General features: G+C 46.7%; 1 protein-coding gene across 2 annotated transcripts in view; it reads right to left on the reverse strand.

Annotated features, from left to right (window-relative positions):
• Positions 1 to 305: 305 nt before the first annotated feature.
• Positions 306 to 18,196, reverse strand: part of PHF12 (PHD finger protein 12) — a 32,756-nt gene continuing 14,865 nt past the window's right edge. Inside the window, exons 3-15 of one of the 2 annotated variants that reach the window (XM_076354387.1) lie at positions 17,925 to 17,997; positions 15,955 to 16,342; positions 15,265 to 15,385; positions 13,993 to 14,125; positions 13,130 to 13,294; positions 12,339 to 12,500; positions 10,429 to 11,245; positions 8,237 to 8,359; positions 6,734 to 6,877; positions 4,592 to 4,690; positions 3,954 to 4,036; positions 2,129 to 2,267; positions 306 to 1,461 (exon numbers count right to left, since the gene is read on the reverse strand). In XM_076354387.1, the coding sequence (XP_076210502.1) occupies positions 1,127 to 1,461; positions 2,129 to 2,267; positions 3,954 to 4,036; positions 4,592 to 4,690; positions 6,734 to 6,877; positions 8,237 to 8,359; positions 10,429 to 11,245; positions 12,339 to 12,500; positions 13,130 to 13,294; positions 13,993 to 14,125; positions 15,265 to 15,385; positions 15,955 to 16,342; positions 17,925 to 17,997 (2,782 nt within the window). In that variant the 3' untranslated portion in view covers positions 306 to 1,126. Of the gene's footprint in view, positions 1,462 to 2,128; positions 2,268 to 3,953; positions 4,037 to 4,591; positions 4,691 to 6,733; positions 6,878 to 8,236; positions 8,360 to 10,428; positions 11,246 to 12,338; positions 12,501 to 13,129; positions 13,295 to 13,992; positions 14,126 to 15,264; positions 15,386 to 15,954; positions 16,343 to 17,924; positions 17,998 to 18,196 lie in introns of those variants that run through there. The other variant, XM_076354388.1, reaches the window with a different exon arrangement.

Genomic DNA, 18,196 nt, shown 5'->3' on the forward strand with positions numbered 1-18,196 from the left:
GGCAGATGCCCCATCCCCGGAGACGTCCAAGGTCGGGTTGGACTCGATCGAGTTGCAGAGGGTCCCTGCTCGCTGCGGGGGGGGGTGGGTGTTGGACATGACCCTCAAAGGTCCCTTCCAACCCAAACCAGTTCTGTGATTCTGCGACCTCCCCAGTCACCATCCCCACGCAGGAGGGCAGGCTGGCTCCACCCGGGCACAGCCCCTTCTCCGCAGCTCGGGCTCCTCTTCTGCGGTCAGAGGCTCCGGGGAAGCTCCAGGTCGTGGTGACAAAGAGTTAAGACAGACAGTCAGAAAACAGAATGTGAAGTATTTTTTTTTTATATACAGAATACAGGAAAGTTTCTGTAAAGTCTAAAACGTTACAATTACTATGTACAGTGGAACTAGCTGTTCTGCTGCGGGGAGGTGGCATATAAACAAAAGAGACAGACAGGTTACGACAAACGATCTGCTACAATAGACAATTTGAGGAACGTCATACCACATGTAGCACTGTACACAGCTTTAAAACATTGAAAAATGCCATCACTGATGTATTTACACAGAATCCAACACTTTTCCTTATTTGAAATAAAAATAGGATGGACACCAGGAAAAGAACTCATTTCTCACTGCCCATAATACACAGTAGCTACTTGTAGTGCAACCATAGCAGGGAGGGATGGGAAAAATAACTGTGGGAAGAAGAGCGCTTCTTTACATTAAATAAAACAATGATATTGTATAGATTTGCTGTATGAAAACTGTATTTCTCTTTTAATATAAAACTATTGTCACTGGCACAAAATAGAACAAGTTTCTGATTATTTTACAACTGCATGGGAACTATCTGTCAGAGAGAGTCCTCGAGTCAGACAGCGGTCGCCCCTCGCTCTGACACGTCCTGCTCTCACTGCAGTTTTCCTTTTAAAATGAAATGTATAGTACAAATATATGTGCAAATGCCCCTAAAACTTGAGCAAAAAAGAAAAATTAAAAAAAGTTAAACGTTCTTCATTTCATGCAAACGGCGTGTGAACAGTCTCTGGGCCGACATAGAAAATCCCACCTCGGTTTGTACATTTTTGCATTGCAAGAGTCTGAGGGCGTTTTTCCTTACTCCAAAGCTCTCTTCCTAAAATTCCTAGGGAACTGAGTTGGACCGCAGCACGGGCACCTGGTGGGGTTTCAGAGAAAGCTTCTCCTCCAAGTCCATGTCTTGTACTAAGGCAGTGTCCCCCTTGGGCTGTTTGGTCGCAAATTCGGTAATGCTGAAAACAAACTGCAGGCAGCCCAGCTTGATGTAACTGCCGTGGTGGAGCAGGGCCGTCCCCTCCCAGCCAGCCCCGCTGCCCCCTATTAAGCTGGAGCTGCTGGCTTTGCAGTTACAGGGTTTCCGATGCTGCCCTTGTGCCTGCGAATTCATCACAGCGGCTTCTTCATGCGGCTCCTCTTCTTGTTTTCTGCTTTTATGTCGTTCTGGAAAAGAAAAAAAAAAAAAAACCAAACCCAACACGTAAGATTCGGGCAGGCCAGCGGCAGCTTGTTTTCATCAACAGGGGCTACTGCTGCGCTGCCTCAGGGGCAAAATCCTCCAGCCACGAGGCATTTCAGTCCTCTGCAGCAAGCGGCTGGTAAAAGGGCAACGTGAATCTCCCCACAGCCCCCGAGAGGTAGAGGCATTTACACATCTATTTCGGCAGCCAAAAAAAAGAGGAAGCCGATCAGGTGGAGAGCAGGAGTGAGCCATGCGGGGACGGGGTGCCGGCAGCACAGCCCAGATCGCCTACTCACAGCCTGGGAGGGGAGGACGTGCGTGGGGAAACCCCTCAGCCCAGCTCTGAACCGGAGTTCATCGGCCAGGGCTGATGTCAGGCAGGGCTGGAGCTCGGTTAACTCCAGCACCGGAGGCAGGAGCGGGGTTGACAGCAGAGCGCTCCGCAGGCTGAGGCACTCCCCAAGCCCGCAGAGGAAGGTCTTGCAGAACCCAGGCTGAAGCCTGTGGAGAGAGTCCCCTTTTTGGAAGAGGTGCACCAACCGCTGCGGAACAAGGGGCACCAACAAGGAATCGGTTTGCACCCGCTCCCGTCCCCCTCTAATAGCTCCCTGTGGCGTTACGCGGGGCTGGCGCCGTCTCAACACTCACTTATCACACTCTGCACTTTGGCAACAATACTGCTGGGAGGAGTGGGCGTCATCTTCTCCGAGAAGTCACACGAATACAGAACGTTGTCCACGGTCGTCCCATGCTCACTGTAGTTCAGCAGCTCGTAATGTTTCGTATTCTGAAAAAAAAAGGGAAGAGGAAGGACTTGAGACATCAAGTCAGAAGGGCTTCTGCCCGTATACCCCTTTGGAGCACCGAAACGCAACCCCTCTCTCCCTACCGCTGTTGACGGTTAAATAAGAGCAGTTAAATATCCTCCAGCTTCAGAGACCCCCAACCCGAACCTCGTGCATGGCTCATGCTCACAGAACAGCCGGCTTTCCAGCAAGAGCTGCTTCCCAGGATGCTTCCCGGCAGGGAAGGAGGGCCAAAGCAGCTTTGAAGGGAAGTGGGTTTTACCCGCTGCACTTGGACCAACAGATCTTTTGGAAACAGGGATTCAAGTTGATTCTCACAAAGCGAGCACACCGTTTAAACAGGCACACTAGATGCAAACTTAGCCCGAGACCTGTGCCCGGCAGGAAAGAGTGCGCTTTGGAAAGCGGACACAAGATGGCAAGAGGGATGCCAGTGTGCTGCGGCAGCCACAAGATAGAGACAGTCTGGGATTTACAGGCCTTTTGCGGACGCTGAAAGGCCAGGAGACGTTACCGTGAGACACAGCATTACACAAGCAGCGTCACGCTCAACTGAGCTTTGCAGAGGATGTTGACAGAGTGGAGGAGACTTCAGGTTAGCTCACGGGAATCATCTGAGGGCTGAAGACCTTGTCCCCCAGGGACTACAGAGCTTTAATCAAGTTACAAAAACCTCCCCATGCACAAGGGAGTAAATTTTCAAGTAACCTGCTAGACTGCAGAGACTGAGGCCAAGCACGAGCTGCCAACGCAGAAACAGCAGAGAGAGCTAAGGAAGGGGAATTCTCCCTCTAGAGCGACCACAGCCGTAGGAGGCCTGCTGGAGTACGGAAGAAGTTCAGTGCCTAGAGCCCGATTTAGGATTGACCACTGTGAGGAGATGCTTCAACACAGATTTAAGGTCTGGATCCCATTACCGAGTGTGTTCTGTAGCTTGTAGTGCGCTGGAGGAATGGCTAAAGCCGGCTATGGGTTAATCCTGGATCCTGCTCAGTAGCTGGTTGACAAATGGTGATATAAAAGACTCTATCTTGCTTCAAAGACCGTTTCCATGCTAAGAGACATCTCCAGCGGCGCTTTTATTGGCAGACCCGCCAGTCTATTTACTTCAAGAACAAACTAATCTCTGGACTGTAGTTAAGGAGCAACTGTAGACCTCTGTTTATGCTGAGAGCTTAACTGAAATTTCAGTTAAATAAGTGATTTATGCAGAGTACTGCAGATGGCATGAACACTTTGCACCACCATCACACCTGAAAGCAAGAGACTTGGAGCAGTTCCCTGTTTTGTTCCAGCTGAGGTTCGATGTCGACACGTAAAGTTTAGCTTTTATTAACAACGCAGCTGGATCAAAAAGTACCGAACCGTTTCTATGACTTTTTCCTTCCCTAGACACCAGCAGTGACAGTGCTTACTTGCGGTCAGTCTTTGTCCACAAGCAGTTAGCTCAGAGAAATCATGCTGGCAGAGCTCTGTGCTTCAGAAAAGGGTTTGACAGAAAACGCTGACGCAGCCTTCACTGGAGTGAAACCATTCACAGCCCTGGCTCTTACTTTGTAGTCCACAAAGGAGCACCACACAAAGACAACCTGCTGCCTGCATCTCCAGCTCCCACTGCCGTGCATGCCAAATAATAATAAAAAAAAAAACCCCACTCAGGCACTCACCTCATCGTAGAATATGCAGGCGTGTTTGCCAGACACATAGTTACAGTGACCATAGCTTGTAAGGCACACATCCATATCAGCTCCTGTCAATGGGGAGGACAAAACAGGCTCAGTTCATTTCAGAAAAAAACTGTCAGGCAGCAGAGAACAACAGACAGAATTAAACTTCAATTAGCAAAACAACAGGGGAGCAACTGCCTTTGTCCGCGCTCCCAGGACTGCATGAATAATGCTGCGATAAGCCACCGAACAAAGTTTCAGTGGGGGAAGGGAAGGCTAGCAGCTCCATGAAGGTTGAAGAGCATTTCACAGTTACTGGGTCTATCCAGAGCACCAGAAGAATCTAAGCAGAAACAAACAAAACCTGCGAACAAACCGTAACTCTTCTCCCCATCAGTCAGGCATTAAATCTCCAGGACAGCCATTCTGCTAATTTTGATACCAGCCGGGTTACAAAGGTGCAACCCCACAAAGATTCAAGTGGACGGGGAATTTCCACGTTTCTCGGTAGCGAAGAATCCCAGTACAAGCAGCCACAATGGGTCTGTTTTCTTCGACACCAACTTGGCAAATACTTAGGGAGGGTCAGGGAGAACCACCCTGATTCTGAAAGGTCAGGGCAGGAAAAAGCTACTCACCTGTCCCAATGTAGAGGGTTCGATAGCACATATTGACTGCACCCCCTAAGCCCATCAGAGGATAGAACACCGCCCGGGCTTGCACTTCCTTTCTTTGCGCTGCAAGATAAAAAGAAATTACTTGAACAGTGTTATCAGCTATGAAGGCTGCTTGACCTCAGCTTCCCCAGCACTAGACTCTCCAGAAAGCACAGATCCTAAGGAGGACGCAGTGAGCTTTGGCCTGAACTCCGATTCCCAACCCTCCAGGAATGTTTGCGCATTAAATGTCTTTTTGCCAGTCATCAGAGAAAATGGCGCTCTCCAGTAACCCACACAAGCCATGCAACTGGGGGAACGTTAATACCGAGTGTGCACAATGGAGCCACGCTGAGGAAAACACAAACCTCCTACCACTGACTTCTTTCTTAATCTCTTCCACTTTGGGTAATCAAAGACCTGAGTCTTGCTGTCAAAGTGCCACTTAAAAAAAAAATTGGTGCTGCTGAATGTCATCAACTTAACAGCCGCGATTTCGCTTCTAGTGAAGCTGCAGAAAAAACACATGGGTTGAACAGGGCTTGTCCAGGGACCAACCCAGCTCCCAGGACAAGATGATTTACCGAGTGGACTCCTTTACCCTCAGGTTGGTCCCTATGGCACACTCGACAGTGGCTGAGCCTCCAGAGCAGCTCCCTGGCAAACAAGTTCAAATCACGTTCTCACATGCCCACGTTAACTGGACAGAAAATCATCTTCTGTGGAACAGATACCAAACCCTGGTGGACCACACAGGCCTAGCCAGGATTTCAGCAGCTGTCTTTTGGAGATAAGCCCCTTAAATGCACAGAGTTTAGGCCTCTCCTGATACTACGTCTGTATGACAGTTTTACACCAAGAGTGTGAAATCAAAGAACAGAACACGAGGATTACGAGAGATTGTTTGCAGAGCCACCTACGTCAAGAACACTGGCCACACTGAGCGGCATCACTGGACGTGCAGCACTCAACGCAGCTGAAACGTGCAGGTTCCCACCTCTGCCCAGCTGCCCTGCACAAGTCCTTTCAGCTGTCTGGCTCTGCTGGCTCAACAGGGCTCACTAAAGGCTTTGGATCTAACATTTCATCAGCAATGCTAAACAGTCAGCTGGATGCATCGTTCCTGCCCAAAAAGGGTGATGGGTTAAGACAGCATCAATCTGCCTTTTGAAAGGCAGACTGCTGAAGAATTTCCAGAACTCCTCTGTTATGAGCAGCACAGGAAGGCAGCTCATATCACAGCCTGGTGCTGTGTCCTACAGCAGTGTTCAAAAGAAGATTGACAAAGCATTTAGAGAATGCTGTGATGCTACAGCAGCGAGCAAGGTTACTGACTGCCAGCAGACTTCCAAAGGTCTTATCTTGGATATTTACCCCCAGGCCTAGCAGAGGGGGAGCAGACAACTGCTCCCACAACACGGCTGTCCAGTTAGTGCTTGAAAGCAGATTAAATTGACTGGCTGCACGCAGAGGAACATGGAAGCCATGTTCGCCCTGCAGCTTTAGGTGTTAGCATGCCGATACCAGTGACCATAAACAAAGCCAATGCTGAACTCAGGAATCTGGAGATTTCCAACAGAAGCGCAAGTTGTTTTCCATTATTTGCATTAGTTGCATTTAGTGTTTCAGCTTGACAGTGACATTATTCTGAACGGGCAATGACAACGTCCCACATATATTCTGTGCCCCGGTTCCTCCTGTTCGTGTGCTTATCTCACAAGCAACTTCTCCAGAAAGAGAGCAGGAATTCACATATTTCTCTTGCCCATCTCAAAGGTGAGGACAAAAAAACCAAACCAAAACAAAAAAAACCCCCCAGCTGAACCTTCCCATCTCTTGCTAATTCTGAGATGAATAAAACACAGCTTCACTAAAGACTTCCAGCAGATAATCAGAAGTTACTGAAGGTATTTCCATTGCCATAATTTGTAAATAATTAAGTAGAGGGACCTGAAGGAGTTTCTGGCCGGTGGATATCCAGAGCGGGAAATGAGAAGAAAGAAACACGAAAGGCAGCATCAGACAGATACCAGAAGAAGAGGGAGATCTCCTTCAATGAATAGGCAAGGGAGTGCCAAAAAGCTATGGCTCAACATAAACCAACTATTCTAGGGCTGCTCTTACCTTCAATGTGGTTTCCCACAGGAGATTGCTGATGGGAACTGACACTGCTCGCTAGAGACTGAGCTTTGGAAGGAAAGAGCTGATGTATTCTCTGCAAGGCCAGAAACTTGATCAGCTGCTCATCCAGCATATTTATCTCAATCTCTGTTAATAAACAAAAAGCAGTTAGTAAGTTATTCATGGAAAGGGTGCAATCTGAGCTGCAGTGGATCTAACTGTCCCACTTTCAAACTTGCCATTCGCTTCAACAGCAAAGACTTGACCAATTTTGCAATATCAAGAATCTTACATAGAGGCGATCTATTACTTCATATCATCTCGGGTGAGCAGCGTGCGAGGAGAGTGCCAGCAATGGCCAGAGAGCTACAATTCAGGCAGCAAGTGGAAGTTTAGGGGAACAAGGACTGCTAAGTTGAAAATCTGCTGTTCTGGCTCAGAACCAACAGGTCTGCAGAGGTGGACATCGCGCCCCTTTGAGCAGTAGGTTGGGTCCTTCTTGTGAAGCTTCATTATCTAGTTAGAAAGTCTAACCCTACATCACAGAGGAAAGCCGTAACCACCTTTGAAGCTGCTACAGGCTCATTGAGTCACACACTTTCGTAGCAGGGTCCATTAAACCAAACAGGGCAATTCAGACAGTATTATTAACGGGCTTTAAAGCAGATCTGTTGCTGATAGCTTTGAAGTATTTATATTTGCAAAGCCCTACAGAGGTCTGCTTTCTGGCAGCAAGCAGGCTGGCTAACCTCTTCTTCCAAGAGCTTTCTCCACATCAGCGACAGTTAAAACAGCAAGCAGAAGAAGCGGAGCTATAACAGCCTTTCCTGATAGCAGAGAGGTAGTTTGGGCAGGCTGAGCAGTCGGGGTTCACCCAAGAAAAGAGGGTCACACTGGCAACGCCAGAAAGGCTGTTCTTCAGATGTAGAAGTCTCTGGCAACAGCCTCGCTATGCTACTGACGATTGCTGTTCAGCAATCTCCTCCTCCTGAACTCACTCCACTAAGGTTTGGCATTTCTTGCCAAGTGCAACAAAAGGAAAATAAAAAATGGGCCAGTCTAGGAGAAGACTGACAGAAGCAGAAATAAATCAGAAAATTAACTGACCCATCGGAACATCACCACTCAGGTGACTGCTCGACTACAAGATCTATTGTTGCTGGACTTTACGCCCGTTGGGAACAGCTCTGGATTGCAGCTAGCACCACAACATGGCAGGGCTGCAGGTTTCTGCATGCGAATTCCAGCTGGAAAGCAGCCTGGGCAATGCTTTGTGATCGTTCTCCAGAAAAGCTTCAGGCAGAAACACTTCATTGGCCTTGCTGCCTTGGCAACACTACAAGTAGGGAAGCATGTGACATATTTCAGGTAATGTATACCCAGCCCCGCCCTCACCTGACTGCAACCCTTCTTTATCTCTGGAACTTTTCCTCTAGCAGAAACCGAACGCTCTAGGGAAGCAAACACACAGGGCTAGTAGAGATTGATAATGAACTAAATACTCACCGCCATCCATAAATGCTTTCAGGGAACTGGTGAGGTCCAACATAGCTGCAGAGTTTGAAGTGAGTGATGAGGGTAGAGTTAAAGCGCTTCCTATGGATAAGGTGCTGGGACTGACCTTACCATCTACAGAGAAAGATGGTGCAGAAAAGATATGTCACTGTGACGTTCGTGAGACATGCACCCAGCCCTCAGGCTGCACTTCGCTTCCAAGCTGCTCAGAATAACTGATTTTGCTCATAGCCGTGCGTTGAAAAAGGCCTGAATTAGAGGCTGTTAGCTTTCTTCTGCTCACAGAAGGACTAGTGTGTGCCTCCAACACAGAGCCAGCTGCCGGCTTCTGCCTCTCACCTCCAGTTGTCGGAGGAATTCTGGACCTATACATTTAAGCTCCCACTCCCTGTTTGAAGCAGCAGCAATGACAGACTGTAAGTCATGTCCTGCAGAGGCTGGAAAGATGAGCACCAAGTCCCCAGGAGCTTGAAGAGCTTACTAAACCTAGACACATTTGCCAAGTAGCTTGTCTAGGTCTGAACATGCATAAAAAGGACACTTGCCCCATTTTTATTTCTGCACGATTATCAAGTCTGGGGTGTACTTCACTGTCCAGTGAGAATGTGACAGTCATAAGCAGATTTTATTATTTACAAAATAAAATCCTACTGCTTTGGCAGTGACCATGCAGCTGAAAGAGGCAATGGCAAATGCCAGGAAACAAAATCCCTTTAATGTGTTGTTAATACCAGATCTTCTTGAGTTGGTTTGCTTAGAAGTAGAACTACTATAAGCCTGAAATTTATGGCAAAAAAAAGAGCCCATGAATGATTTGTATTTTTGTACTCAGCAACAAAATTTGCACACCGTAATTTAAGATTTGTTATAAATACATACATGCATTGTGTTAGATGGAAAATCTAAATATTTACACCTTTCCCAAGAGACACTGCACCAAAATGATGTTTTAATCTGCATTTTGTAGAATGCAAGCTTTGCATCAAAAGCAATTATTTAACATCGTAAGTAACTGCAAAATTATGTAGGGTTTGCAGTGCTCTTCAAACCACAAGCAAGAAGTTTTCTATAGTACGGTCTCATTTCCTCTACTAAAACTTCTCCCAGACTTGCGTTTCTAAGCAGGGCACGGTCAAACCAGCAGCCTCAGAGTAACCGAGTTTGTTCAGCAACAAGCAAGGAGGCCAAGTACTCCGGGGACTGCTTCCAAAGACGAGGTAAAGCTCAGAAGTTACTCATTAAGGAATTTTAAAAAGAATAATGAAAAGATGTTGCCTCTGTTGCTTGCAATCGCCAGATCTGAGCCATTTCACGTAAGCCTGCCACCGAGCAGCTAGGAACTGCAAGAGAAGTGGCAGACAGCTCTGTCGCTTGCTTTTCAGTGACTGCTTCTACCCAACCTGCACAAAGAGTTTACTAGTTTGAGTGTTGAGCTGGTGTGGGGAAAGGGAAGAGAAGGAGAATGCTTTAGGTGAAAGCTCATTCTAACAAAATTTGAGTTATGGGCAGTTACTCTGACTTCAACATCGATCAACAGCTATCAACATCTTTGACTTGATGTTTTTATACTGAAGAATGGGTATATACACTTTAACAGCAAGGTTTTTGGGTACAACTCAGGACAGAGATGGTATACCCAAGTCCATAACTACCTTGTATTAACAGACTAGCAGATACTAAACAGACTAGAGCTTTCCAAGTCCACATTTCTCTAACATCAAGGCTGTGCAGCTGAAGACTTCAAAACACACCTGTACTAGGGGACACAGCATCGCCAGAACAGTTACCGTGTACAGAGATCATAGGATCAGATGCCAGACAGCTGCTCTTGTGAGAAGGACTACCTTGCAACCAAACGTTGGAGCGGCCAGTTGTTGAAACAGCGAGACAGCAGCCAACTGATTTAAAACTACTGTTGCTTTCCAGAATTAAACCGATCTACTATCCTGCTTCTCAGGACAGAGTTCCCCTCTCAGGTGTATGCAGCCAGCAAAAACACATCCCGTGGCTCCCATGAAGGGACCTAAGACAGAGGAGACTTGACAAACTTCTCCCGGCTCTCCACGGAAAACCCAATTCCCAGTTAAATGAGGGCATACTGCTAGAGCCTTGAGGTTCAGAATAACATTTAGCCGGAACACTTTCTCAGCCCCGGGGGCCAAGATCAGCTGTTTGGCACGTACCTGAAGGTGGTGCTGGTGAACAGAATCTGTTTGTGGACCCAACAGCAGAGATCCCATCTCCTGCAGCCTGCGGAGGGGTGAGAGCCCTCGTGGCAGTCAGAGGGGAGCCCATAGATCGCAGGTCTGCCGTCAGCGGCGGTCCTATCTGTGTCTGCACATTCTTTCTTTGCAAAGTGCTGGTGGTCTCCAGGCTGGCACAGGAGCTCGATATGGACGTAGGCATACTTGTGACCGGCACAGAACCCCTTTGTGCACAAGAAACGGGTCCTGCTACGTTCTCCGTTTTGACAATGGTTCCAATGGTGTGATTCAGAAGTCCACAAGTCGCTGGGGGCGTGAGGGGCCGAGGCCACGTTTGCCGATGAGACAAAACAGGTATTGTGTTACCAGATCCGATTAGTCTCTGGGAGTCAGTCAACTGTGCTGAAGATTCAGACGAAACGCCATAGAAATGAGGACCGTTTACTTTAATGTCAGAGGCTGTCGGCCCATTCGAAGTCCCGCAAGAAGACACCTTCTTGGATTTATCTATACAAGAGCTGCAGTTGACATCTTCCTGTGACAAAGTCTGCTGGGATTGCGAGGAGCTCAAGGAATTCTGGGTGGTAATCCCTGAGGTGCAGGATGACATGGAATAGAGGGAAGGTGTGGGTGCCTTGTCAGCTGCCTGGTAAGGGTTGGCGAGTGAGCCGTCTGCCACAATAACAGGCTTAATATCAGCCTTCTCTGTTTGTTCAGAGTCCCAAAGCGAAGTCATCTGCTTAGCAGATAAATGTTTCAATATGCTGCACTGGAGCGCAACAACACTACAGAGCCACTGGGAGGAAGAAAAAAGTGCAGGTTAGCTCCACAGGCAGACAGCGCTCCAAACCTCAACAGTTACTCCATCGTTCACCCAGCTTGAAGAAATTCAGCTGCCTCACTGTGCTGCTGACTGCTCTGATGCAGCCTGGAACTACAGCATCTGCTCTGATGCTCATCTAGAATCAGGAGAAAACTTTGTCCAGAGGTACAAAAGCGCAACCAAAATTAGGTAGCGTTTATCTCCGTGCTGGGGACAGTACACAGAGGAGCTGAGATTAAAGGAGGGAGAAGGCAGCAGACGCACTTCCTCACCCCCAAACCCTTCCCTCTCTTCACCTGTTAAGTGTGTTCGTAACTAGCTGAAGAGTTGCAACATCTTTCACTAATATGGGCTTCTATCCAAACACAATCCTCCAACTTACTCTGTAGCACGCTGGAAAGAAACGCTCATCTACCTCACGCTATAGGGAGTCACCTGCCAAAGCTGGGGTGGAGAGCACCTTTCCTTTTACACAAGGTAGAGGAAGACAAAAAGATTTATTTGAAGTTTTAAGCTCCATGGTGAACGTGCACCTGCCACATAGAAGAACCCCACCTGAGCTAACAGAAGGACTCGACTACACCACTGACTGCAAAGCAACATGCCTTCACGTTGTGGAATCTGGCAAGAAGTTTCATACAAGATTTAAACACTCATTTGACCTTGATTTAAAAGTCCAATTCTATCAGCAATAAAAAGCAGCCCAGAAACGTGACATTAGCATACAAATAAACGTGTCAGAGCAGCCTTACATAATCAAAGTGGAAAGTATTTCCCCTCAGCCACGAAATAAAAATGACATCTAGACAGATAGCCCTCGACTCAACTCTTAAGGCCAGAAGACTATTTCACCACTTCCCTGAAGCGTCAAATGAGGAATTTTACATTTCACCTGGAAAGTCAAAATGAAGTTTTAATGGGCAAGGGTGTCAGAGTCAAGACAAGCTATCACCTTCAGACATGATTTTGAGACCGGTCGCCTAGACAACTGCTCTAATCATGACTGAAATGGAAGAGATCTTTGTACCAAAGCAACTACAGAGTCCAAGCATTTGACTTCATTTACCTCCTGTTGTTCTGTCTGGCTGGCTAAGTGCTCAGTGTTCAAAAGGTGCTTCTGCAAGGGTTCCTCAGGGATCCCGTTACAGATCAGCTCGCCATCTCTAATTGCTGCAGGCGCAAGTAACGGGGGCGGAAGCCGGTATTGGGACTTTATAGCATCAGGAACCTACATAGAGAAAGAAGATCACACATGAGAACAATTACTCAAGAATGACTAACCAGCACTACGCTTTGTGTTTGCTGCTTTCTGACCCAAAGGAACCCTGCAGACAATACATTAGAAGTTTCAAGGACTGAGTACTTTAAAGTGATGCAGCCACGCTGAAATTAATAGGTTTTATTCCCTTAGGTCAGGCATGACTTCAGCACAACGTGGTGGCTACAGCATAAGAGAAGTCATGCAAAAAAGGCCAAGTAAGAAGGGAAACCTGTATGGCATTTTTCAGGCATTCTGGCAGCAAATATTCTTCGTGGTTGAACACAGAACATGCAGTAGCCCCAATTCCAACTGTAGGGCCACCTCCAGGAGGTTTTGTGTTGTACCTTCTATGCTTGTGCTAGATTTAAAGGCTCACTAGTAGCTGAGCCTTATGGTTGGCGGAAAAAGAGCTTCTTAAATCCTACACACAGTGAAAAGTAACTGTTGACTTCCAGACCTCTCACCAACACATTCATTCAGACCCCACCCTCTTCCTCCTGCCCCCAGAGGCTAACCCTACTAGGCATGCTGGTTTCCCTTCCAAACTAGAATACATATACAGGGAGTTTCACCGACACCTACTTGATTACACATACCTTCAAACCTTTTCTCTTTACCGATTGAAGAACTCTGCGATTCGGAGGATGTTTCTTATGGATTCGGTTTAAGAAATCCACTTTGACAACATGCTGAGATATGGTGTCCTGGAACCGGTCAAATACTCGGCACCGATTACTCAGGGTCAAGTTCTTCTGGTTCAGCTGGGTGATCAGATAATGCCACAGGAGTTAGGGATCTGCGGGTCACTCTAATGTACCCTAAGACTTTCATAACGCCTCGTAGCACTGGCAGTACAGCATCAGCTCAGCTTTAGACTATTTGTTTCCTGCAGCACTAACCATTTCTGTTAAAGGGCACATTGCTGGAGATGAATACAAAAGCATTTAGAGGCCTACTAAGCAGCATCAATGCTCTCAGAAGCAGTTTGTCTGGGCACAAGCCCTTTGTTTCAGCCCCCTGTTTCCTGAGTATTTAGGTCTCAAGTACTCTGCTTTTCCACAAATGAAAACTCCCTCTTGGAATGAAAGTTTTTGGGTTAAGCATGCAAAGAATTACTTCCCCTATTTGTAGCACTGTGCTGCTTTGTATCACAGCTCTGGAAGCTCATCTAGATCTTAAGGAGTCCAGTCTGAAAACTAGACAAGCTGTCAGTGAGCCACAGTCTGAGCTGTCAGCTTCAGTTACAAGAAGGAGTTCCCCCATCTTTATATTTTATTGCAGATAGCAGCATCATATTCCTTTGGAGAGTGTGTTGCTTGCAGCAGGAGCTTTACAAGCGTTACAGGGAGCAATAAGAGCTCAGAAGCTGTTTTACATTTGTTGTATTTTGTCCTTTAATGGACCTGCCAGGTTCCACTCCAGCATCCGGTTACCGCACTGCAATCATAGTCCTGCTTACCACCACATGTTCTATGTGATTTGGGCACATCCATCTACCCAGAGGCATGGCAGTAAGCGGTGGCTCCAGACAATCCATGTGGAACAGGAGTGGGCAATAATCACACTGAATTAGAGGTGCCACTCTGCAACTCCTGCAAAGAGAGAGACATATCTTATTTCCCATACAGAATATAGGGTATAAACCGAGCACGCAGGCAAGCGCGGCTAACCACTTTAGCTTGTCTTTCCCCACCAATTCCCCTACACTACGTTACTTGCATCTAAAATCAGGCTTCAGGTTTGTAACTTAATCTATATGGACCTTCTGCAAGACCCACTCAAGGCAAAAGGTCTTGCCCATGCACACGAGGGTTTCTCGGTGCAGAAGAGGTCCTTTGGCAGGAAGAGATGCCAAAGCTGTAAGCACTTGTCAGATTCACATAAGCAACTTTTCAAGTTGACCTTGTGCATTAGTTCCGAGTGGCTTCATTTAGAGCAAAATTCAGAGATGAAAAGGCAATCTCAGATTTAGGTTATTACAATTTTTCTCAAGATGACTCTTGTGTGAAGTTGGGACATTTACTTCAACAAGATGTTCTCAGAATAAGTCTCAAACTCCAGAAAGCTACTACATCCGATTCCCCAGGCTTTAAAGAAGTCTTCGCTCTATGACAAAGTCATCAGCTGTTCTCCACAAAAGCTCCACTCTCCTGAATCTCCAGCCCACTTCCAGAAACTCACTCTGACTGGGTTCCTGAAATAAAGTTTTTCGTTTTCACTGACATTTTTGAACTGGGATTTATCTGTGCACTTTTTATGCAGTTATAAAAAACAGCAGTATTTTGTACTGGTTTTCAGATTTACTATTTCAGCACAATATTCCTATTTGCCTCGGGCTTATATCTCTCTCAGTAGATTTCTATTTCCTAAAGGTCACCTCCTCGCACACTTTCTTCATGAACCATAAACAAGTATCTCTGTTTTCTAAACCACCATCACTTTAAAATTTTTCTTAGTAGAAAAATACTGAAGACAAGATGGCTCACTCTCTTCAGGCTACATTTTAAAACCCTTTACAGCCACACAGGGCTGCAGAAGCCACACCTACACTTGCCGTGGTTAAACATCTGTTATTTAGCAAAGATGATTATTCCCCCATTTGTTTAGAGGATTGTAAGCAAGTAATGAAGGAGAATGAGAAAGCGAACAGGTCATCTACATTTTCAGCAAGAACTTTGCTCCTGTGAAGGGTGCAGCTACACCGAACAGCTTCCCTGGAAGAGTCAAGTACCTGTTGCATGTGAAGCAGACTTTCACTGGCAAGGGAACCAAACCATTGTGGTCTAACTCGTGTTGTGCTTTCTTGACATTCTTTCCTGTGGTTTCTTCCTTTCTCCTCCTCTTACTAGTACCTAAAAGTAAGTTTTAAAAGGCGCTGGGTTACCCACATAGCAGAGATTTGCTTTCTGGCTGATACATATAATCATCTCAGGCAGAGGCAAACAGAAAAGGCAAAAAGAGCTGCTTAAGGAACACTTATCAACCACTAAATCTAGCCTTAGTGACAGAGACTGTCTTTAAAGGTAGGCATATTTTACATTAATCATTTCAGTGACATCCTATACATTAAGTCATTACTTTGTTACTAGATTATCATATCATAAATCAAAATCAAGTATTTCGACAATCAGAATTTTTTTCTTCAGATTGATGATCTGGACTAAGGTGGTAACAGCAAGCCTCTATCACAAGTGCTGATGGAGGTGTAGTGTGTATAGCAGTGTCCCCACAGCTCACATCTAAGAGGCCACCTGCTGTTGGACAGCTGGAGGAGGAGCAGGGGTACTTCTGTACCCTCTGCTTTCCCCAGCGAGCATCACTGGAGCCACAACTACCAAGGAGTCAAGAGGGAAAAGAGGCAAGATGGCAGCAGGATGCAACTGCGGACATCTTCACCAACACTAGACAAGCCATCGCTCACCTGGAAGTGCTGTGGTGCAGGTCAGTTCATTCGGCAACTGGAACTGCGTTGGGTTCCTTTCCATGGCAGCAGCAATAAGAAGCTCAAAGGGTCGCTTCAGCTGGGGCTGCCCACAGTCCATTTCTGCAATGGCAGAGTCATCATCCACGTCAATTATGTCCTCATCGACATCATTCTGCTCTGAGTTGGGGGTCTCGGTGCTGGCATTGGATGTGGGAGTGCCAGGCCGGCTTGCTCTCCTTTCCAAGATCCTGGCATGCGCATTAGCCCTGATGCTGCTGCTAGACCTGTCCAACAGGTCTGCGTCACTGGTGGGGGAGGTGGTCCTTTTCCCAGATTTGTCCACCAATCCATTTACCTGCCCCAGCTCTTTCTTCTGTTCTCGCTTCTGCACGACATGAATAGGCAGGCTTATCATGGAGGCCACAAACAAAGCACATCAACCTTGACAAATACGCAAAGACAAACAGCATCTAAAAAGGCTTGAGCCACTTACTACAACTTCTCCCGTGAAGTCATTAAAGCCTTGACCTAGCAAAAACAATTCGATTGCAGCTAACATACAGATGACAAAACAGCTGAAGGGAACCAAGCACAGGGAAGAAAGTTAGCATGTCTCTCTCCTTTCAGGATAGCCATATTTGAGTCCAGATCAGGCCAACGTTTCACTGCATCTAGTCCTAAATACTTGACAAATCAGACAACTCTGTTTACTTTGCTAGCCAACACTGAGAAACTCCACAGTAGACCGTTCGTTGCCAATGCAGTCTATTAACCCTGGCAGTGCATCCAAACCCACTACGAAACGAGAAGGTCAGCTTGAGAACACAAGCACAAACGACACTCTGCTATCTCTTGACGACAGGAATCGTGAACAAGGTGGGCAGGGAGAACTGCAGCAGAGGAAAACTATACATTGCAATCACTGTGAGATCCATTTTGCAACAGGAGGGGACGCTGCATGGCCTAGTATGGGCAACTGTGCACTGCTCCAGTGCCTGACAGCATCACCAATATGGATGAACCAATCTACTTGATCACTAAAATGGTCTGCAAAAGGAGCAAAGTGTTATCAGGCAATTTTTAATACAGAAAAGTTGGGGATTTTTTTCCTCTCTCTGTTTTTTTATTTATTTTATTATAATTTTTTAAATTCGCAACCTTCATTTTTAGTGTTGGCAGATGGCTGAACAATACCCTGGAAACATAACAAGGCAATTGCTTCAGGAACAAAAGGCTGAGTACACAGTTTTCTTCCAATCTGTTTTGGGTGTCACTTCAAGGGAACAGTTGCTAGATAGTTTGGTGCAGTTTCTAAACCCTCTGCTACGCAGTCTTACGTAGTCACAGCAATGAGATGTTTACATTGTGCAAGACGGCTTCCTGGAGAAAGAGCATCAAGGAAAAAAGACAAGCCACAATCTTGCCCAATCATCTCCTCCCCATCCTGTTCAACAGCCCAGGAAATCATAACTCACTGTGATTTCACCCTCTGCTGATGTGCAACTGCTGTGAAGTCACACTTCTAAAAAACACACACTAACCAGAATCACAGCCCTGATGCCAAAGCTGCATTAACATGACTCCTGTTCTGCCTGTAGACAGCTCACCTCCTTGAGCATAGGAGCCATTCCCAGCCCCTCTGTGCCTCAGCTCTCCCTCCTTTCCAGAAGGGGCTGGGGGGAGGAAGGAAAACAGTTTAAAAGGCACAGCTTGACAAGAATATACCAGGCACTTCAGTTTTGTGGTTCCTAGTAGAGAGATTAAAAATACCAGGAGGGTCTCATCAAGACCCCACAGTTTTCTTTAAGCCTGTTCCTAACAAAGCCCTTCGCAACTGCGAGCACAAAGAGCAACTCTGGTGGTATATACATACACGTTAAAGGGAGAGGAAGGTATAAAACACAGGGTTCACATTTCAAATGGACAGTCGGATGGGCAAGGATCATGTCTGTTACAAGAGGCTTTACCTTGCGGCGTACAGTGCAGCGGTGACACATCCACTCCCCCGGAGGCAGCATTTCCTCACTGAGTGGAGGGTTGCTACAAGAGAAATACAAAGCAACGCTTTACTGTTATTTCTGGAATGCCTCTTCTCACGTACACGCAGCCCGAGTCAGGGTAGGTCTGCAGATTCCGCTCCCAGGCACTTCCTCCTTTTCTTTACAGTGATGCTCCCCAGTTTCGCTCCCCCATACAACCACTTAGCAAGACACCTTTAAGAAGCTAGTCTTCCACGACA

This window comes from Aptenodytes patagonicus, chromosome 17 (genome assembly GCF_965638725.1).
Source record: "Aptenodytes patagonicus chromosome 17, bAptPat1.pri.cur, whole genome shotgun sequence".
Lineage (NCBI taxonomy): Eukaryota > Metazoa > Chordata > Aves > Sphenisciformes > Spheniscidae > Aptenodytes > Aptenodytes patagonicus.